This window comes from Macaca mulatta, chromosome 7 (assembly GCF_049350105.2).
Source record: "Macaca mulatta isolate MMU2019108-1 chromosome 7, T2T-MMU8v2.0, whole genome shotgun sequence".
NCBI classification, from domain to species: domain Eukaryota; kingdom Metazoa; phylum Chordata; class Mammalia; order Primates; family Cercopithecidae; genus Macaca; species Macaca mulatta.
Window position 1 is genome coordinate 72,660,696 of NC_133412.1, and position 23,308 is coordinate 72,684,003.

The 23,308-nt window shown below is 40.9% G+C and overlaps 1 protein-coding gene across 8 annotated transcripts in view; it reads right to left on the minus strand.

The window, feature by feature from the left end:
* Positions 1–905: 905 nt before the first annotated feature.
* ADAMTSL3 (ADAMTS like 3) overlaps positions 906–23,308 on the minus strand; it is a 411,249-nt gene continuing 388,846 nt past the window's right edge. For 2 of the 8 annotated variants that reach the window (XM_015142900.3, XM_001110480.5), the window contains 4 exons: positions 21,554–21,752; positions 9,267–9,364; positions 3,756–3,970; positions 906–3,048 (listed from right to left, as the gene is read on the minus strand). In XM_015142900.3, the coding sequence (XP_014998386.3) occupies positions 2,942–3,048; positions 3,756–3,970; positions 9,267–9,364; positions 21,554–21,752 (619 nt within the window). In that variant the 3' untranslated portion in view covers positions 906–2,941. Of the gene's footprint in view, positions 3,049–3,738; positions 3,971–7,470; positions 7,544–9,266; positions 9,365–21,553; positions 21,753–23,308 lie in introns of all 8 variants that reach the window. The other 6 variants (XR_013395882.1, XR_013395881.1, XR_013395880.1 and 3 more) reach the window with 6 other exon arrangements.

A 23,308-nucleotide genomic window follows, 5' to 3' on the forward strand; every position in this document is an offset into this window, starting at 1 on the left:
TTTTGGAGGCCAAGGCGGGTAGATCACGTGAGATCAGGAGTTTGAGATCAGCCTGACCAATATGGTGAAACCCCGTCTCTACTAAAAATACAAAAATTAGCTGGACTTGGTGGTGTGGGCCTGTAATCCCAGCTACTCAGGAGTCTGAGGCAGGAGAATTGCTTGAACCCAGGAGACAGAGGTTGCAGTGAGCCAAGATCGTGCAACTGCATTCCAGCCTGGGCAATAGTGGGAGGCTTGGTCACACACACACACACGGAAAAAAAAAAAAAAGAAAGAAAACTACAGACCAATCTCTCATGAAAATACATGCAAAAATCCTCAACAAACATTAGCAAGTTGAATCTAACAATTTATATAACGAATTATACACCATGACTAAGTGGGATTTATCCCAGCTATTGTAAACTGTGGACTTTGGACTATGACGATGTGTCAATGAAGGTTCATCAATTGTAACAAATGTACCATTCTGGTGGGGGATGCTGATAATGGGGGATGTGTTGGGACATGAGGTATATATGGGAAATCTTTGTACCTTCCGATCAATTTTGTTGCAAAATTACAACTGCTCTAAAAAAAGTCTGTAAAAAATTAAAAGGCTATTAGTACCTCTTGCTCTTCCAACTACCACTTACTTCAATACCTGTTTCAGGTTGTCTGCTTGGGACTTCTTTCTTCTGCTGCTCTTGAGATTTTTTTAAATATGATTCACACTATGCAAATGAGTAGAATGAGGGCATTAGAGTGAATCTTTGTGATATCTGCTCTGAGTCTTGTAATCCACACTCCAAAGGACAGTCCAGGGAATCAAACCCACTGGGGTTGCTCTTAGACTGACAAAGGGGCAGCCACAATGACAAGAACCCAGGCTACCAAAAAATAGCACACATAAGCTGCCTACATTTATAAGGATGCCACTGAATAATCAAAGTAAATTTATTTCTGAATTACATAAGGATCATGAAACAGAAACATTAACTCTCATGTTATAAAAACAGTAGTAAAATACAGTACACAGGAATGTCAACTGAATGACAACAATGAAAGTACAATAGCAAATGAAAAATAGTAACTTTTAACTTTAAATACAAAGTGAAGCAATTTAATAAGAAATTTTGTTAATAAGAAAAATATATGTCCCATGTCTTTATTACATACTGTACAAAATAAAATATTGCACCTTTCATATAATAAATATATACAAAGAGTATGTTACAAATGATCTTTCTTTTAATTTAATAACCTTCAACAATCAAATGTGATTGATGATTAACAATTCATGGGCTGGTGTGTCCTCCTCACTGTCCTGCATCCATTCCCAATCACCAAACCCTCCACATACAGTAGTGCTCATCCCAGTGTCAGTGAGGCTGCAGTTAGGACAAAAGAGACTGTGTGCTCAGAATATGGTAGAGAAACTCAGCAAGCTTGTCCACAGACACATCCAAAGCCAAAATGCACTGTTCAGTTATTACTGACCAGGGACTAGGCCCAGCACAGCCTGCTGCAGGTAACTTTGTTGCCAAGAAGATGTAGGCAGCAGGTGTACAGGCAGCTGAGACCCTGAATAAAGAAGTATGACCACTTATTTGGACTTGTATGCCATCTAAAGACACAACTGGTAGTATACATGGGGAAGACCCCATAAGCAAATCAGCTTCAGAATTTTCAATTTAGTTCTAGCCTGAACCCACTTCAGCAACAACACTTACTCCAAACCTAACCTCCATCCTGACACTATCACTAACACCAGCACTGGCCCCAGTCAAACCCAGTCCAACCCTGACCCAACCTGTTCCTAACCCTAACCCTTAAAGCCAACTCTAGCCTTAACCTTAACTTCCTTTCTCACCTAACCCAATTCTAGCTCTAATCCTAAAACTGAAACTAACCCTTACTCTTTTCCCCAAATCTTAAACTAAATCCTGGCTCCAACCCCTAGTCCTTAGTGTAACTTCTAACCTAATTCACTTTGGATTTACTGAAAAATCAGCCCAAAACAATTATTCACTATGAAAATTATTTTCAACTATCGTGTTTCTTATTTGGATTACTTTCTTATACATTTCCCAAAATAAAATCCTCAGGAATACTACTTTATGCATAAATTAGGTCTAATAAGGCTTTGGTTTTCTGTTTGTATGCAATAGAATAGTGCTTAGAAAAAGTATCATTCACAGCTCTTGAAAGAAAGCTTTGAATATATTACCAAATCAGTAGAAAAGGTTAACTTCCCCTCTTCTTTGACTTCCAAGATGCCTCATTTGGTCATAGATAGATTTCTGTAGCTGTACAACTGGCAGCAATATCTACTCTGTGTTTTCTTCCGTGGGTGTTCTAAAAGCAAGGACAAGATGCCATGCCTCCATGAATCCTTGGGTCAGTCAGTGTGACAGCCTATCCAGACAGATGGTCTCTTTTTCACAGACTAAACTTAAGGATCTATGAAAATGCCATCAATACCAACATCTTAACAACTACTGGCCAGAGCTTCTAAAATGCGAATACCTTATACACCTGCTGAAAACCTGCAATTTGAGAGAAGAGGAAGTCATCAGTTGCTGTGTTTCCCAGGTTTTTAGGATGTACCACTCTGTGCTAGTCTACAAATCACAGGAAAGAGGCAGCACGTGATGATGCGTTCATAATCTTGGTGATTTCTTGATTCAACTGATATGATGAGGTCCCAAGAGAAGTGGCATGCATGCTATAGTATTTTTGTTCATCCTTGAATACATCATTTTAAAAAATTGGAATATAAAACTACCATGGGAAAATTTCACTTTAATCTTAACAGTGGTGTTTTTGCATCAACCTCTGTTTGATCCATAGAATCTAGTCTTTTAAGAAATATATGTTTTTGAATCTGCGACATGGGGAAAACAGCTTTTATATTCTACTTTTATCTTCACAGCAGCATCATGACCCCTCCAAAGGTTTATCCCTCTTGACATGACTGGCAGCACCTTTGTTTGTAGAGGTCTAGAGAACACAAATTAAGATGTTTTACAAACATACAGTAGTGAGTTGTGTCTGTGCAGTCTCCTGCAAAAAAGAAAAAAATCTGTAACATATAGCGTATTAGAGACCTGATTAAAAATTATTTGACTTTATGAAAAGCCATAAATTGAGATCACAGAGTGAGGTGAAGAAACCAGCTTTGGGTTAGGGCCTTTGTTTGGCAAGGGAGTCAGAAGCGCATTGGACTCCCTTTCTGCTCAGCCAAGTGACCTCTCACTGCTCTCTGGGCCCTCCCAGTCCCTCTGGCCCATGCTGCTCCTTTGAGTGCTCAGAGCAGCAATGCTTAACTTTTGCAGGGTCATGGACTCCTTGAAAAACTTATGAACGCTATGCACCTGCTCCCTAGAAAAATAAACCTACAATTAATTTTTACATATTATTTCAGGACAACGGCATACCTATCCAAGCCCATCCATGGAATCTTTGTCTTAGTACATAAGACTACCAGGCAGAAGAGAAGTGTGCGGAGAGACTGCCAGTGCTTGTCAGAAAGGCGATGATGACGGCATGCTACTAATCTAACTGTTTTTTCTCTAGAGAACATGGAGCTGTACCCACATAGAGGAGTTCATCTCCTGATGTCCCAAGCTACCAAATCCATTCTGAATAACCCCTCAGATGGGACACTGATGAGGTAATCACTAGCAGGGTCTGGTGCAGTGATGGTGTCATCAGGATCTGATGCCATCAAGGCCTCTGGGGCAGTGGAGATACCTGGGAGGTGTACGTACTATCACAGGAAGGCCCAAGACAGTGCCGCCAGGAAACTGGTTTCTTTTTCTGCACACAGTGTCTCTCGGCCACAGGTTTGCAACTCCTTGTGTGGATACAGTCAACTTTCCGAGACTGGAGGCCCCTGCCACAGGCTGCTGTACAGGGCTTCCAAGGGCCTGCGTGCCAACACACATCACAGGCCCCTGATGTGCAGTTCCTTCTTAAGGCGGGTCTGAAGTGAAAAACAAAACAGAAAAACAAAAAATAGGAGAGGTAGGGTGTAACTTTTTGCTGGGACCAAGCCTTTTACCTTACTCTATATTCTATGTATTAAAGGTTGGATGGAGAGTCTAAGACCAAGACATTCCTCTGCTTTTATGCCAGATAGTCTAGAACGACAGTAACAACATTCTCCACCACCTGGGGCGGAGCGCACCTGCTTAGGTGTGCTCTGACGAAGAGGGCATGACAAGCAAACCATGTGTTTCCACTGACTTCCAACACCAAGTCAAGGCACACACATCCTGACTAGATGGAAGAAATCAATTTTGGCAAGGAAAAGAATTATTTACTATAATGATCTACAATAAGCCACCTCAAATTCATTCACAAGACTTCAATTTTCCGTTTATAAGTGCTCAAAACATACTGTGGTGTGTTGACTTTCTATGTGAGCAATCTAGTCTGCTAAAAGAAGTACTCTTTTTTACATTTAGGTCACACCAAGACTTGCAGTTAGAAACTACCGAAGAGCATATGAGAAGAAGAATCTATCTCTGATTTCCTTGCCTTTTAAAACAGAATGGAAAGATAATACCCTCTGATTTTTGAAAAGACATTTGCTAAAGAAGATAGAGTCAACTTAGTGGACCCACTTTGGGGTATCTGCCCTTGTTCCCTAAGGCAGGGCTCCTGAAGACATATTTGCACTGCCTGAGAGTGTCTTCCCAGTCCCAAAGATGACTGGAAGAGGCCCTAACGTGAGCTGGTTGAAGAACTGTATTTCTCTTAGGATTTGGAGGTTGCTGGAACCAGGCATGTAAACCTGAAGCTTGGAGTAGTAGGTGGTGATATTCCGCCACATCAGGCAGAAATACAGAAAAAAACAGTTTTCATAAGGAGCAAAGAATGAAGCAGAAACATACAGAACTGCAGAGATGAGAGAAGAGAAAAAAAAAAGACTTCCCATTTCTTAGTTGTAGTCCTTCCTGAGGTCTGACTGCATGCTCCCTGTTCTCCCTTTGGATTCTATGAGACATTTTTGTTATCCTATTAAAGTTTCCTTATCAGGGCACATAAATCCATAAGGAGTGTTTTACATGAAATGTAACAAAATGGAGAAATTTGTGATATCCAGAACTCTTGAGAGTACTGCCTGTAGTTGGAAGCAATCCTTTGATTAGCCAGTAGGGGGAGACGCTATCAAAGGGTTTACTTAACATAGTACTGTCCCGCCAAACTGTTTATATGGTTTATGGAAGAGGTGGGTGTCCTGTTAGCTGCTTTTGTTTTCCCCAGTGGGTACGAATCTTAGGGACCAAAAACTGAGTCACTTTGAACAACAGAGAAGAGACTGAGTACTCCTCAACCATCCCTATACAGAGATCAGCTTTCCACTTAAGAAGCTTGAACAAATATTCAAATAATATATTTAAAAGAATACCAAATTATTGTGCACAAGTTTTGGGTGGTCTTGTCTTATTAATAAATCCCTCACCCTCTTTGCATAAATCATTCCAAGTTGACTTTCGTTTCCAGCCCAAAGGATTGTAAAACAGCCCCTTTTGCTTCGATGAAAAGGCAGGGCCAGTGGGAAGTCAGACAGGACTACTGAGCTTTCTAAATACAAAGAATGAGAGGGGCACATGGAGCTATGGACCAACACAGAAGCTGAAGCCCAGGAAAGCTCAGAGGCTGGTCACTACGTATACAGTAGAAAAAAATAATAATAAATAAAAAGCAAGGTCTGTCCAGTAGAGGGCATAACTTCCTCCTGGCCAGGGACAGGACTCAGGACAGGGACACCTGAGCCAGGTGAATGCAGTATGGGCATCCACACTATGCACATAACTGGAGTTCATGTGTTTTTCTATGTGAAGCATGAGTGAGAAATCATAAAGGAATCCTGTTTCTACTAGCTTTTTTCAATTTCTCACTTCTATTCAGTCTGGCTCCACTTCTGCCTCAGGTAACTCCTTTCACCATCAGCCAGATGGAACTGCTGATTCTGAGGGCAGTAGATCCCAAGCCTGCCTGATTATTAGAAGCAGGCAGAAGCAAACAGCTTTAAAATGATGTAGATGGCCAGGAAATCTCATGAAGGTTCTGATTCACTGTCTGAGGTGAGTCCCAATAATCTTTATTTTACAGAAATCTCCTAGGTGATTCTGATTTCAGAGGTTAGAAATCACCACTTTGAGAAACTGACTTTCTGTGTCCTCAGCATTCTGTAGGTCCTCATGTTGTCACCTTGCCATAAGTCTGGGCTAGCTCTACCCTGACAATTCCCATTCCCTCTACAACTTTTCAGTGGAAGCCACAGCTCCCAAAACCTTTACAGGGTTGTATAGTAAACACTAGCAGACTGCCTGCCCACCACTGATCCTCCACCCACACCACTAATGCTACTCCCTCTACAACACTCTCTGACATTTCCTGAGGCCCTACTATGGCAAATGGGGGGTCTCCATTGCTCCCTGTCCACCCACTCAAAAGTGAGATCTAACACCTCACCTACCTACAGAGAGCCCACGGTCATAACCCAATCTAGCAGAAGAGGTCTGTGGGAAAAAGGGGGCTAAAACACTGCAGAAGAAACCCTCGACAGCTCTCTATACTAACCAACTTTATCCCTCATCCATAAACCACCAGACATCTGAGGAAAAAATACAATAGTATGAAAGAAAAGCACCAGGTTATAAAAATAGAACAGCCAATCCTGGAGGAAACAGAAATAAAACAGAAAATGAATGGTAACTTGACTCCCCACAACTGTGACTCACCCCCAGCTCTAGGATTTTTCTTCCATTATTAAAAAGAAGTCTACCCTTTCATTTCATTTTCATATCTCTTGGTCTGAAACCCAGTTTAATCAGATTTTGAGCCTCTTGATAGCTCCTTCTACACTCTCTATCTTCTGTATTTTCTGCCTCTTATTTTTTGCTACCTTTGATTGGAAAGTATGTGACATATCTAAGGAACTGACAGAAGGACAGTGTGGCTGGAACATGAAGAGTGAGACAGCATGAGATATGGATGAGGCTGTGAAGAAAAGTAGGACTTGAGCGTGTGGTTTTTTTTTTTTTTTTTTTGGAGATAGAGTCTTGCTCTGTTGCCCAGGCTGGAGTACAGTGGCACGATCTTGGCTCACTGCAGCCTCCACCTCCCAGGTTCAAGCAATTCTCCTGCCTCGGCCTCCCAAGTAGCTGGGATTACAGGCATGTGCAACCTTGCCCAGCTAATTTTGTATTTTTAGTAGAAATGGGGTTTCACCATGTTGGCCAGGCCTGTCTTGAACTCCTGACCTCGTGATCTGCCTGCCTCAGCCTCCCAAAGTACTGGGATTACAAATGTGAGCCACCACGTCCAGCCACGCATGTGGTATTTTATAGGCCACACTGAGGATTTGGTCAATCTTCCTAAGAGCAAGTAAAGCCTCTAAAGTAATTTTAATCTAACAGGGAGATGGTTGGTGGTGGTGGTAGGATCAGATTTGCATTTGGGAAAACTCACTGTGGCTGTACTGTGGAGACTGGGTTGGAAAGTAGCATAGATGGATGAAGGTGGACCATCTGGACAGCTGTGACTGTATACCAGGTGAGAGATGATGGTGGTTTGGCCAAGGGTAATGGTGGCAGAAAAGAAAAAATGAAGATGAGTTCAAGAAAAAAAATATAAGGAATAAAAAAATCATATAAAAAAAGTAATCAGGAAAGTACAAATTACAATGAGATAAATTTTCATCCATCAGATTGGCAAAAATTTTCAAAGGCTGCAAACCTATATCATGTTGATGAAAAGGGAGCAACTCTCACATATTGCTGGTATAGAAATTTTGATGGCAATTTGGTAGTATTAAAATGAGCATTCCTACCAATTCAATTTCATATCTAAAAATCTGCCCTATAAAAATATTACCCTTTGTGCACAAAGATATATGTTCCAGGATATTTACTGCAGCTTTGTTTATAATAGCAAAAAGTTTGAAACCATCCAATGTCCACTAGCAACAGAATATTAAGTACAAACTTTAGATAGAATATTGAGTAGAATAGAATAGAATATTAAGTACAAAATGCAAAAGAATAAAGTTAATCTTTACTTGATGGGAGTAATCTATAATATATTCTTAGGTAGAAAAAGCAAGTTTCAGAAAAATACATATGTGACCCATGTATGTATTTGTGTTATATCTTTGTGAATGCAAAGTAAAGTATCTGGGATGATGCATCTCAGTCTGTGTGTGGTCTCTATCTTTTCAGCAAACTAGAAAACTAGGTTGTTGAGAATGAGAGCAGCCGTTCCAAACATTTTCCATTTGAGGAGAATGGTTTTGGCTTGAAATCACTTTGTGGGGAATAGGAAATGCAACTGACTCTACATTGCCAAACCTTACTGAAGGCTCAAAATGGTAACCCAGCCAATTGTCAAGGTCATCTCATTTTCTCCAGCAAGACTCAAGACATGGAAGAGGAAGAAATAGGTAGATATTGAGCATCTTCCATGACCAAGGCTGCCTCGGTGCTTCACACAAGCTAAATCATTAAAACTTTCTAACCATAAGTTCACATGGATGATAATACCCCACTTTGCAGATTAGGTGGCTAGGCAGTCCAGGGTCACACAATAAGCGAGTGATATAATAGAACTCCCAAGCCCCTGATTAGTGTGCCTTGTAGGCTCTCTCCCCACTTTCTGCTGGCTGGCATGCTGTTCTCTGGGATGGTAGAGCTGCCAGATGGAGGGCATCTGGATCTCTGGATGACCCCATGAACAAAGCTCTTCTATCCCTAAACCATCTACCAGCTCAGACTTTTATAAAAGGAGAGAAGCAAACTCTATTCTTATTTAACCTCCTCAACAAGATTCAAGTTTACTTAACTATCTGCTAACCACTGTGACATTATTCTAATAAAAACATTTTCTAAACAGAGAAATAAGGCAGTTCATTAAAAGCATTAAGAACATTTAATCTGTAAGCCTAAATGGAATATTATTAGGCTTGATTAACTTATTATGTAGAGGGAGAAGTATCTGCTTTTTCTCAATGATATCCTTTTTCCCCTTTTACCACACAGAGTGGTGTCCCTTTATGTTTAAAATCCAAATAATTTGTAATTATAGATAGTGCACATTAACTAGTATTTCAGTATAATATATACTATTGAAGATGACACTAAATAAATCACAATAGAAAACTGTCAATTATGAGAGTTGGTAGAAACTAAAAAGGATTCCGTTTTCAGGCAGTTATAATCATTGTCCTGAGTCAGGAGAGAATGTGTGCTGCTTTGCGGTGGGGCCCCTACCTCCTTCTGTCATCACAGTTGGAGTCAGAGCCGTTGTGTTGACAAGCTGTGTGATGCTGCTGCATCCTCACGGCATGGCCCATGCAACGTCCAGGACACTGGAACAAAAAAGCACAATGTAGTGTAAACCCTGCAAGCTCATGCATGCTCTGTATACTAAGATCATGTACTGAGGCAGGATAGCTGAAGACCTGTTACAAGGGAAATGTAACCAACTGTCCCCGGGGGGTAGTTAAAGAAGATTAGGGTACAGCTCTGTGGACCACACACCTCTTTTGCAGAGTCAGGAAGATACTGCCTAAGTTTCCCTTCTCCTCTGTATTAGTCCCTTTTCACACTGCTATAAAGACATACCCAAGACTGGGTAATTTACAAAGAAAAGAAGTTTAATTGGCCGGGCGCGGTGGCTCACGCCTGTAATCCCAGCACTTTGGGAGGCTGAGACGGGCGGATCACGAGGTCAGGAGATCGAGACCATCCTGGCTAACATGGTGAAACCCCATCTCTACTAAAAAAAAATACAAAAAACTAGCCGGGCGAGGTGGCGGGCGCCTATAGTCCCAGCTACTCGGGAGGCTGAGGCAGGAGAATGGCGTGAACCCGGGAGGCGGAGCTTGCAGTGAGCTGAGATCCGGCCACTGCACTCCAGCCTGGGTGACAGAGCGAGACTCTGTCTCAAAAAAAAAAAAAAAAAGAAGTTTAATTGACTCACAGTTCAGCATGGCTGGGGAGGCCTCAGAAAACTTATAATCACATCAGAAGGTGAAGGGGAAGCAAGACACCTTCTTCACAAGCGGCAAGGAGAAGTGCCAAATGAAGGGAGAAGAACCCCTTTATAAAACAATCAGATCTTGTGAGAATTCACTCACTGTCATGAGAATATCATGAGGGAAACTGTCGCCATGATCCAACTGCCTCCACCTGGTCTCTCATTTGACATGTGAGGATTGTGGGGATTAAAATTCAAGATGAGATTTGGGTGAGGACAAAAAGCCTAACCATATCATTCTGCCCATGGCCCCTCCCAAATCTCATGTCCCTTTCACATTTCAAAACCATTCATGCCTTCCCAACAGTCCCCCAAAGTCTTAATTCATTCCAGCATTAACCCAAAAGTCCAAGTCCAAAGTCTCATCTGAAACAAGGCAAGTCTCTTCTGCCTATGAGCCTGTAACATCAAAAGTAAGTTAGTTACCTCCTAGATACAATGGAAATACAGACAGTGGGTAAATACACCCATTCCAAATGGGAGACGATGGCCAAAATATGGGACTATAGGCCCCATACAAGGCCAAAATCCAATGGGACAGTCAAATCTTAAAGTTCCAATATGATCTCCTTTGACCCCATGTCTCACATCCAGACATGACCCCATGTCTTCCTTCATGCTGATGCAAGAGGTGGGCTCCCATGGCCTTAGGCAGCTTCTCCTCTGTGGCTTTGCAAGGTACAGTCCTCACTCCCGGCTGCTTTCATGGGCTGGAGTTAAGTGACTGTGGTTTTTCCAGGCACACAGAGCAAGCTGTCGGTGGATCTACCATTCTGGGGTCGAGAGGATGGGGGTCCTCTTCTCACTAGGCAATGCCCCAGAGGGGACTCTGTGTGGAGGCTCCAACCCCACATTTCCCTTCTGCACTGCTCTAACAGAGGTTCTTTATGAGGGCTCTACCCCTGCAACAAACTTCTGTCTGGACATCTAGGCTTTTCCATGCATTCCTCTGAAATCTAGGCAGAGGTTCTCAACCCTCAATCCTTGACTTCTGTGCACCTGCAGGCCCAACACCATGTTAAGCTGCCAAGGGTTGGGGCTTGCACCCTCTGAAGCAATGGCCTGAGTTGTATGTTGGCTCCTTTAGTCATGGCTAAGACACAGGACACCAAGTCCTCAGACTACACAAAGCAGCAAAGCCCTGGGCTCAGCCCAGGAAACTACCTTTTTTCCTATGCCTCAGAGTCTGTGATGGGAGGGGCTGCTGTGAAGACCACTGATGTGCCCTGGAGACATTTTCCCCATTGTCTCGGCAACGAACATTTTGCTCCTCATTCCATATGCAAATTTCTGCAGCCAGCTTGAATTTCTCCTCAGAAAATGCATTTTTATTTTCCATCACATCCATTAGGCTGCAAATTTTCCAAACTTTTAGGCTCTGCTTCCCTTTCAAACATAAGTTCCAATTCCAAATCATCTCTTTGTGAATGCATAAAACTGAATGCTTTTAAGAGCATCCAAGTCGGAAACTTCGGGGGCAGAGCAAGATGGCCGAATAGGAGCAGCTCCAGTCTCCAACTCCCAGCGCGAGCGACACAGAAGACCGGTGATTTCTGCATTTTCAACTGAGGTACTGGGTTCATCTCACTGGGGAGTGCCAGACGATCGGTGCTGGTCAGCTGCTGCAGCCCGACCAGCGAGAGATGAAGCAGGGCGAGGCATTGCCTCACCTGGGAAGTGCAAGGGGGAAGGGAGTCCCTTTTCCTAGCCAGGGGAACTGAGACACACAACACCTGGAAAATCGGGTAACTCCCACACCAATACTGCGCTTTAAGCAAACAGGCACACCAGGAGATCATATCCCACACCTGGCCGGGAGGGTCCCACACCCACGGAGCCTCCCTCATTGCTAGCACAGCAGTCTGTGATCTACCGGCAAGGCAGCAGTGAGGCTGGGGGAGGGGCGCCCGCCATTGCTGAGGCTTAAGTAGGTAAACAAAGCTGCTGGGAAGCTCGAACTGGGTGGAGCTCACAGCAGCTCAAGGAAACCTGCCTGTCTCTGTAGACTCCACCTCTGGGGACAGGGCACAGTAAACTAAACAAACGCAGCAGACACCTCTGCAGACGCAAACGACTCTGTCTGACAGCTTTGAAGAGTGCAGTGGATCTCCCAACACGGAGGTTGAGATCTGAGAAGGGACAGACTCCCTGCTCAAGTGGTCCCTGACCCCTGAGTAGCCTAACTGGGAGACATCCCCCACTAGGGGCAGTCTGACACCCCACACCTCACAGGGAGGAGTACACCCCTGAGAGGAAGCTTCCAAAGCAAGAATCAGACAGGTACACTCGCTGTTCAGAAATATTCTATCTTCTGCAGCCTCTGCTGCTGATACCCAGGCAAACAGGGTCTGGAGTGGACCTCAAGCAATCTCCAACAGACCTACAGCTGAGGGTCCTGACTGTTAGAAGGAAAACTATCAAACAGGAAGGACACCTACACCAAAACCCCATCAGTACATCACCATCATCAAAGACCAGAGGCAGATAAAACCACAAAGATGGGGAAAAAGCAGGGCAGAAAAGCTGGAAATTCAAAAAATAAGAGCGCATCTCCCCCGGCAAAGGAGCGCAGCTCATCGCCAGCAATGGATCAAAGCTGGACGGAGAATGACTTTGACGAGATGAGAGATGAAGGCTTCAGTCCATCAAATTTCTCAGAGCTAAAGGAGGAATTACGTACCCAGCGCAAAGAAACTAAAAATCTTGAAAAAAAAGTGGAAGAATTGATGGCTAGAGTAATTAATGCAGAGAAGGCCCTAAACGAAATGAAAGAGATGAAAACCATGACACGAGAAATACGTGACAAATGCACAAGCTTCAGTAACCGACTCGATCAACTGGAAGAAAGAGTATCAGCGATTGAGGATCAAATGAACGAAATGAAGCGAGAAGAGAAACCAAAAGAAAAAAGAAGAAAAAGAAATGAACAAAGCCTGCAAGAAGTATGGGATTATGTAAAAATACCAAATCTACGTCTGATTGGGGTGCCTGAAAGTGAGGGGGAAAATGGAACCAAGTTGGAAAACACTCTTCAAGATATCATCCAGGAGAACTTCCCCAACCTAGTAGGGCAGGCCAACATTCAAATCCAGGAAATACAGAGAACGCCACAAAGATACTCCTCGAGAAGAGCAACTCCAAGACACATAATTGCCAGATTCACCAAAGTTGAAATGAAGGAAAAAATCTTAAGGGAAGCCAGAGAGAAAGGTCGGGTTACCCACAAAGGGAAGCCCATCAGACTAACAGCAGATCTCTCAGCAGAAACTCTACAAGCCAGAAGAGAGTGGGGGCCAATATTCAACATTCTTAAAGAAAAGAATTTTAAACCCAGAATTTCATATCCAGCCAAACTAAGTTTCATAAGTGAAGGAGAAATAAAATCCTTTACAGATAAGCAAATGCTTAGAGATTTTGTCACCACTAGGCCTGCCTTACAAGAGACCCTGAAGGAAGCACTAAACATGGAAAGGAACAACCGGTACCAGCCATTGCAAAAACATGCCAAAATGTAAAGACCATCAAGGCTAGGAAGAAACTGCATCAACTAACGAGCAAAATAACCAGTTAATATCATAATGGCAGGATCAAGTTCACACATAACAATATTAACCTTAAATGTAAATGGACTAAATGCTCCAATTAAAAGACACAGACTGGCAAACTGGATAAAGAGTCAAGAACCATCAGTCTGCTGTATTCAGGAGACCCATCTCACACGCAGAGACATACATAGGCTCAAAATAAAGGGATGGAGGAAGATTTACCAAGCAAATGGAGAACAAAAAAAAGCAGGGGTTGCAATACTAGTCTCTGATAAAACAGACTTTAAACCATCAAAGATCAAAAGAGACAAAGAAGGCCATTACATAATGGTAAAGGGATCAATTCAACAGGAAGAGCTAACAATCCTAAATATATATGCACCCAATACAGGAGCACCCAGATTCATAAAGCAAGTCCTTAGAGACTTACAAAGAGACTTAGACTCCCATACAATAATAATGGGAGACTTCAACACTCCACTGTCAACATGAGACAGATCAACGAGACAGAAAGTTAACAAGGATATCCAGGAATTGAACTCATCTCTGCAGCAAGCAGACCTAATAGACATCTATACAACTCTCCACCCCAAATCAACAGAATATACATTCTTCTCAGCACCACATCATACTTACTCCAAAATTGACCACGTAATTGGAAGTAAAGCACTCCTCAGCAAATGTACAAGAACAGAAATTATAACAAACTGTCTCTCAGACCACAGTGCAATCAAACTACAACTCAGGACTAAGAAACTCAATCAAAACCGCTCAACTACATGGAAACTGAACAACCTGCTCCTGAATGACTACTGGGTACATAACGAAATGAAGGCAGAAATAAAGATGTCTTTGAAACCAATGAGAACAAAGATACAACATACCAGAATCTCTGGGACACATTTAAAGCAGTGTGTAGAGGGAAATTTATAGCACTAAATGCCCACAAGAGAAAGCAGGAAAGATCTAAAATTGACACTCTAACATCGCAATTAAAAGAACTAGAGAAGCAAGAGCAAACACATTCGAAAGCTAGCAGAAGGCTAGAAATAACTAAGATCAGACCAGAACTGAAGGAGATAGAGACACAAAAAACCCTCCAAAAAATCAATGAATCCAGGAGTTGGTTTTTTGAAAAGATCAACAAAATTGACAGACCACTAGCCAGACTAATAAAGAAGAAAAGAGAGAAGAATCAAATAGACGCAATAAAAAATGATAAAGGGGATATCACCACCGACCCCACAGAAATACAAACTACCATCAGAGAATACTATAAACACCTCTACGCAAATAAACTGGAAAATCTAGAAGAAATGGATAATTTCCTGGACATTTACACTCTTCCAAGACTAAACCAGGAAGAAGTTGAATCCCTGAATAGACCAATAGCAGGCTCTGAAATTGAGGCAACAATTAATAGCCTACCAACCAAAAAAAGTCCAGGACCAGATGGATTCACAGCTGAATTCTACCAGAGGTACAAGGAGGAGCTGGTACCATTCCTTCTGAAACTATTCCAATCAATAGAAAAAGAGGGAATCCTCCCTAACTCATTTTATGAGGCCAACATCATCCTGATACCAAAGCCTGGCAGAGACACAACAAAAAAAGAGAATTTTAGACCAATATCCCTGATGAACATCGATGCAAAAATCCTCAATAAAATACTGGCAAACCGGATTCAGCAACACATCAAAAAGCTTATCCACCATGATCAAGTGGGCTTCATCCCTGGGATGCAAGGCTGGTTCAACATTCGCAAATCAATAAACATAATCCAGCATATAAACAGAACCAAAGACAAGAACCACATGATTATCTCAATAGATGCAGAAAAGGCTTTTGACAAAATTCAACAGCCCTTCATGCTAAAAACGCTCAATAAATTCGGTATTGATGGAACGTACCTCAAAATAATAAGAGCTATTTATGACAAACCCACAGCCAATATCATACTGAATGGGCAAAAACTGGAAAAATTCCCTTTGAAAACTGGCACAAGACAGGGATGCCCTCTCTCACCACTCCTATTCAACATAGTGTTGGAAGTTCTGGCTAGGGCAATCACGCAAGAGAAAGAAATCAAGGGTATTCAGTTAGGAAAAGAAGTCAAATTGTCCCTGTTTGCAGATGACATGATTGTATATTTAGAAAACCCCATTGTCTCAGCCCAAAATCTCCTTAAGCTGATAAGCAACTTCAGCAAAGTCTCAGGATACAAAATTAATGTGCAAAAATCACAAGCATTCTTATACACCAGTAACAGGCAAACAGAGAGCCAAATCAGGAATGAACTTCCATTCACAATTGCTTCAAAGAGAATCAAATACCTAGGAATCCAACTTACAAGGGATGTAAAGGACCTCTTCAAGGAGAACTACAAACCACTGCTCAGTGAAATCAAAGAGGACACAAACAAATGGAAAAACATACCATGCTCATGGATAGGAAGAATCAATATCGTGAAAATGGCCATACTGCCCAAGGTAATTTATAGATTCAATGCCATCCCCATCAAGCTACCAATGAGTTTCTTCACAGAATTGGAAAAAACTGCTTTAAAGTTCATATGGAACCAAAAAAGAGCCCGCATCTCCAAGACAATCCTAAGTCAAAAGAACAAAGCTGGAGGCATCACGCTACCTGACTTCAAACTATACTACAAGGCTACAGTAACCAAAACAGCATGGTACTGGTACCAAAACAGAGATATAGACCAATGGAACAGAACAGAGTCCTCAGAAATAATACCACACATCTACAGCCATTTGATCTTTGACAAACCTGAGAGAAACAAGACATGGGGAAAGGATTCCCTATTTAATAAATGGTGCTGGGAAAATTGGCTAGCCATAAGTAGAAAGCTGAAACTGGATCCTTTCCTTACTCCTTATAGGAAAATTAATTCAAGATGGATTAGAGACTTAAATGTTAGACCTAATACCATAAAAATCCTAGAGGAAAACCTAGATAGTACCATTCAGGACATAGGCATGGGCAAAGACTTCATGTCTAAAACACCAAAAGCAACAGCAGCAAAAGCCAAAATTGACAAATGGGATCTCATTAAACTAAAGAGCTTCTGCACAGCAAAAGAAACTACCATCAGAGTGAACAGGCAACCTACAGAATGGGAGAAAATTTTTGCAATCTACTCATCTGACAAAGGGCTAATATCCAGAACCTACAAAGAACTCAAACAAATTTACAAGAAAAAAACAAACAACCCCATCAAAAAGTGGGCAAAGGATATGAACAGACATTTCTCAAAAGAAGACATTCATACAGCCAACAGACACATGAAAAAATGCTCATCATCACTGGCCATCAGAGAAATGCAAATCAAAACCACAATGAGATACCATCTCACACCAGTTAGAATGGCGATCATTAAAAAGTCAGGAAACAACAGGTGCTGGAGAGGATGTGGAGAAATAGGAACACTTTTACACTGTTGGTGGGATTGTAAACTAGTTCAACCATTATGGAAAACAGTGTGGCGATTCCTCAAGGATCTAGAACTAGATGTACCATATGACCCAGCCATCCCATTACTGGGTATATACCCAAAGGATTATAAATCATGCTGCTATAAAGACACATGCACACATATGTTTATTGTGGCACTATTCACAATAGCAAAGACTTGGAATCAACCCAAATGTCCATCAGTGACAGATTGGATTAAGAAAATGTGGCACATATACACCATGGAATACTATGCAGCCATAAAAAAGGATGAGTTTGAGTCCTTTGTAGGGACTTGGATGCAGCTGGAATCCATCATTCTTAGCAAACTATCACAAGAACAGAAAACCAAACACCACATGTTCTCACTCATAGGTGGGAACTGAACAATGAGATCACTCGGACTCAGGAAGGGGAACATCACACACCGGGGCCTATCATGGGGAGGGGGGAGGGGGGAGGGATTGCATTGGGAGTTATACCTGATGTAAATGACGAGTTGATGGGTGCAGCACAGCAACATGGCACAAGTATACATATGTAACAAACCTGCACGTTATGCACATGTACCCTACAACTTAAAGTATAATAATAATAAATAAATTTAAAAAAAAAAGAAAAAAAAAAAAAAGAGCATCCAAGTCACATCTTGAATGCTTTGCTGCTTAGAAATTTCTTCACCAGATACCCTAAATTATCTCTCTCAAGTTCAACATTCCACAGATCTCTAGGACGGGGCAAAATGCCTCCCGTCTCTTTGCTAAAGCATAGCAAGAGTCACCTTTGCTCTAGTTCCCAAGAAGTTCCTCATCTCCACCTGAGACCACCTCAGCCTGGACTTCATTGTCCATATCACTATCAGCATTTTGGTCAAAACCCTTCAACAGGTCTCTAGGAAGTTCCAAACTTTCCCAAATCTTCCTGTCTTCTTCTGAGCCCTCCAAACTGTTCCAATCTGTGCCTGTTATCCTGTTCCAAAATCACTTCCACATTTTTGGGTATCTTTATAGCAGCACTCCTCTCTCTGCTGTACCAATTTACTACATTAGTTCATTTTTACACTTCTATAAAGAAATACTTGAGACTGGGTAATTTACAAAGGAAAGAGGTTTAATTGACTCACATTTCTGCGTGGCTGAGGTCTCAGGAAACTTAAAATCATGATGGAAGGCAAAAAGGAAGCAAGGAACTGTCTTCACAAGGCATCAGGAAGGAGAAGAGCCAAAGGGGAAAAAGCCCCCTATAAAATCATCAGATCTTGTGAGAACTCACTCACTATCATGAGAACAGCATGGGGAAACTACCCCCATGATTCAGTTACCTCCACCTGGTGTCTCCCTTGACATGTGGGGATTTTGAGGATTATGGGGATTATAATTCAAGATGAGATCTGGGTGGGGACACAAAGCCTAACCATATCACCCTCCTTTCTCCCACAAAACTTAGACCACCTCTGGGGAGAAGGAAAAAAGGACAGGGCAAATCTTGAATCAATTGGGCTTAAGTCTGGAAATGACTATGCTTAAAACCATAAATGTCTGCCAAGTTTGGGTTTTTCTACTGTGAGCAAAAATGACTTGTGTGCTAAGGTGAGTTCAATTACAGGAAAAAATTAAAATTTTGACATTCAGTTCTTACAATTTTTACTTATTTACAATAATACCTATTAATTTGTCCTTATAATTTCTTTTATGCTTAAAAAGGTCTTTCCTGTCATGATAGTTCTACTTGCATTTACTTACTTATACACTTAGCTCTTTATTCAAGTTAGAATTTATTTTGGTGTATGTTCTGAGTCTGTGCTCAGAACTTGCATTTACTTACTTTCTTAGCTCTTTAATCAATTTAGAATTTATTTTGGTGTATGTTCTGAGTCTGTGCTCTGATTTTACTTATTTTTCTTACATTAGCTAGCCAATTTCTCTTATACTGCCTTTTTTTCTTTTTTTGGCTAACCACTTTATTGAGATACAATTTACAAACCATACAATTTGCCATCGAATGTTAATGGAATTTACAGTTGTATAACCTTTACCATAATCAGTTTCAGAACATGATCATCATCCCCAAAAGAAACTCCATACCTTTAACAGTCACTCCTAATTCCTCTGATTGCCTCTTTCCCTAGGCCTCAGCAACCATTAGTCTACTTTTTGTCTCTATAAGTTTCCCTGTTCTGGACACTTTGTATAAATGGTACCATGCAGAGTGGTCCTTTGCATCTGTCTTCCTTCAATTACTGTAATGTTTTCAAGGTTTAGCCCTATTGTAGCATATATCAGTACTTCATTCCTTTTGATAGTCAAATATTCAATTGTGCAAGCGTACCACAGCTTATCACCTCACCAATTGTTTCCTTTTTTTTATTGTTATGGGGTAATGTTATTTGGGTTGTTTCCACTTAATGACATTGTGGTTATTATTAATTCTTCAACAAATATTCATGTACAAGTTTTTGTGTGGACATATGTTCCATTTCTTATTTGTATTTTTTTGCCCTAGGATATAGATCCTGAATGTTTCATTTCTTTTGGATACATATGTAGGGGTGGAATTTCTGGGCCACATAGTAGATCTAATCTAACATTTTGAGGAACTGCCAGGGTGTGGCCAAAGTGTCTGTACCATTTTACATTCCCATCAGCAGCATGAAGCTTCCAATTTCTCCACGTCCTCACTGACATTTGTCACTATCGCTTTTTGACTAATGCCATCCCAGTGAGCCTAAAATTGTATCTTATTGTGGTTTTGATTTGCATTTTTTAATGACTAATGTAAAGCATCTCTTCGTGTCCTTATTGGCCATTTGTATATCTTGCTGATAGTTTGTGTTTTTATTATTGAGTTGTAAGTATTCTTTACATATTTTAGAGATAAGCTCCTTTTTGATATACAGTTTTTAATCATTTTCTCCCATTCTATGGGTTGTCTGTTTACTTTCTTGATGGTGTCCTTTGCAGCACAAAAGTTTTTAATTTTGATGCAATCCAATTTACCTATTTTTGTTTTTGTTGCTTATGCTTTTGTTGTTATATCTAAGAAGCCATTTCCTAATCCAAGCCATGAAAATTTACACCTATGTTTTCTTCCAATAGTTTCATAGTTTGAGCTCTTAAATTTAGCTCTCTGATTCATTTTAAGTTATTTTTTTGTATGTGGTGTAAAGGGTCCAACTTCCTTTTTTGGAAGTTGTTCTGCATTCTTGTTTAAAAGACTATTCTTCCCCCATTGAATGGTTTCTCAACCTTACAGAAAATCAATTTATATATATATACACACACACACATATATTGATATAAACATATATATATATATATATGAGTTTATCTCTGGACTCAATTTCATTGATCTATATGTCCATCCTATGTCAGTACCATACTATCCTGATTACTGTAGCTTTTTGGTAAGTTTTCAAGTCAGGAAGTCTGATTCTTGCAACTTTGTTCCTTTTCAAATTTGTTTTGGTTATTCAGTCTCTTCTATTTCCACGTGAATTTTAGGATCAGTTTGTCAACTTCTGTGAAGAAACCAGATGAAATTTTGATAGAAATCACATTGAATTTGTAGATAAATTTCAGGAGCATTGTGTTACTAGTAATAATAAGTCTTACAGCATTCCATTTATTTAGATCTTCTTTAGTTTCTTTGAAAAATATTTTGTAGTTTTATATCTTCTATTTTTAAAACAATGTTTTCTCCTACGATTAACTGCCTTTAAATGTTAAAGTCAATCTGGTCCGTTTCTGTGCTCTGATTATACAATATAAACTGTGTCTCTTCTGCGCTTATGCTGTACTATTTTACTTATGACAGTTTTGCATCATGCTGTGACATAGGATGAGGAAAGTCTCTCTATACCTCCAAAACTTTTTTAAAATAAAAATTTATTGTCTTTATTGTCATATTATCTTCCATGTGAATGTCAGAATTCTCTTTAATTCCACAAAAAAAGTTCTACTGCGATGTTAATTGGAATTGTATTACATGCATAAATTCATTTAAAGAAATCGACGTCTTCGTAGTACTGAGATTTTCCATTCAGGAGTATAATAAGTTTTTTATTTGTTCAACTTTTATGTGTTTCAATAATGTGTTACATTTTTATTTATGGATTCCTACACATTAAACATTTTCCTAAGTATTTTTATTATAACATTATTAAAGGTGGCATTTGGGACGAAGATTCTGAGACTTGTGTAGATCCCACTAATGTTCCCCTTCTCATTTTCCTGAAGGCTGCTTTTATTCTTACTGCCCTAAACTGGTCTACACCTTGGAGCTTCTGTTATGGCATCATTGCATTCAAAGAACCCAAACTTGGTTCACTTTTGTACTGGAAGACAGAGATACTATGATTTCTAAATGTAAACCTTGAGGTCAAAGACATACATTTATTTCAGAGACCGATCAGATTCCTGCCCCCCTGCCCCAAAAGTAGTTTATTGGAAACAAGGTGATTATTCTAGATAGTGCTGTCCACATACTAGATGTGTTAGCTTTACCTGGTTCCCTGGTTCCCACTGAACACACGGATGACCAAAACATGGTTTTCTTCCCAGAGGCCTGTCTTTAGGGGCACACGCTCTTGGAGACACCACCTGCACAGTTCCATTGGCTTTTGTCTGCTTGCACATCACCTGCCGACTGTGGTATCCTTCACCGCAAGACACAGAGCACTGTGACCACATGCTTGTGAACCACCTAGGAATAAAAACTACAGGACTTTAGTAAGGACTGGTATGCCAGACCTTAGAGGGGTGTCTCATCAAAGGAAAAAGCTGATCCCAGCACCATGGCTGTCTTAGGCTGTCACATGTCTGTATGGGAATGGGAAGCAGCATAGATGACTCCCAGCCTTTTTCTCAGACCTTCTTTAACTCGGGTGCAACAGTGTCATCACATAGAGATGACTACTATAGGAATGGGGTACAGCTGTCTTCAGGTTTATGAAGAGCTGTTACTTGTGTGGCCCTAGAGGTTGTAAGGCTGGGGCAAATTTAGGAGGAAATTTCAAAAATGTGGAGTTCAATTCACTGAAACTAAAATGAAGAAAATATATTTCCAGCATCTAAGTGTTGTTCACCCTGCAAGATACTTACATGTTAGCTTGTATAATTCTCATGTTATTCTCATTCTTGTAGAAAAGAAACTGATGTCCACTGAATTGAATAACTTAGCTACAACCACATGACTAACCTGCCACCACAGCTGGGATTGAATTCTAGATTTATCTGACTCTAAAGTTCATGCTTTAATGATTATAGGAGACTGAACTTGGAGCTGGACACCTCTGAGATATTGAGTGCTTTGTCTGTTGGGACAAAGATGTTGTTGGGAGACTGCAGAGCAGGGGTTTCTAACCTGATGTCCATGGTTATCCAAGGAAACCACATACTTGGATGGAAAAAGAAATACATTTTTATTGTCACTAAACTCTAATTGAAATTTAATATTTCCTTCAATTATAGAAACATAGGCCACAAGTACAGTAGCATTAATAGTACCTGTGATTTTGTTACCATTAGAAATAATTAGAAATAATAGATATTTACACATTACAATTATGATAGGTATCTCAAAATATAATTTATACTCATCATCATATTAAAATTAAAGCACAACTATATCTTGTTATTTTTTGTGTTAATAGAGAAGCAAAGCTATATCAGATCTTTTTTGTTTGTTTGTTTGAGATGGAGTCTCGCTCTGTCGCCCAGGCTGGAGTGCAGTGATGCGATCTTGGCTCACTGCAACCTTTGCCTCCTGGGTTTACGCCATTCTCCTGCCTCAGCCTCCCGAGTAGCTGGGACTACAGGCGCCCGCCACCTCGCCTGGCTGATTTTTTTTTTTTTTTTTGTATTTTCAGTAGAGACGGGGTTTCACCATGTTAGCCAGTATGGTCTCGATCTCCTGACCTCGTGATCTGCCTGCCTCGGCCTCCCAAAGCGCTGAGATTACAGGCGTGAGCCACCGCGCCTGGCCACTGAAATAGTTTTAAAGATCTGATATATCGCCAGGCATGGTGGCTCACGCCTGTAATCCCAGCACTTTGGGAGGCTGAGGAGGGTATCCACAGGCTTCTCCACACCACCAGAGGGAGGTATGGCACGGAAATGGTGAGGAGCCTTGCTGTAGCGGGATCTGGGATTAGATGATCTCTATGGTCTCTTCTAGGTAAGAAAGTGTGCAACTGTTTATTCTAGGAGTGTGCAAAGACTTTAGAATATTTGAGAAACAAGACTGCTGACAAACTTCCC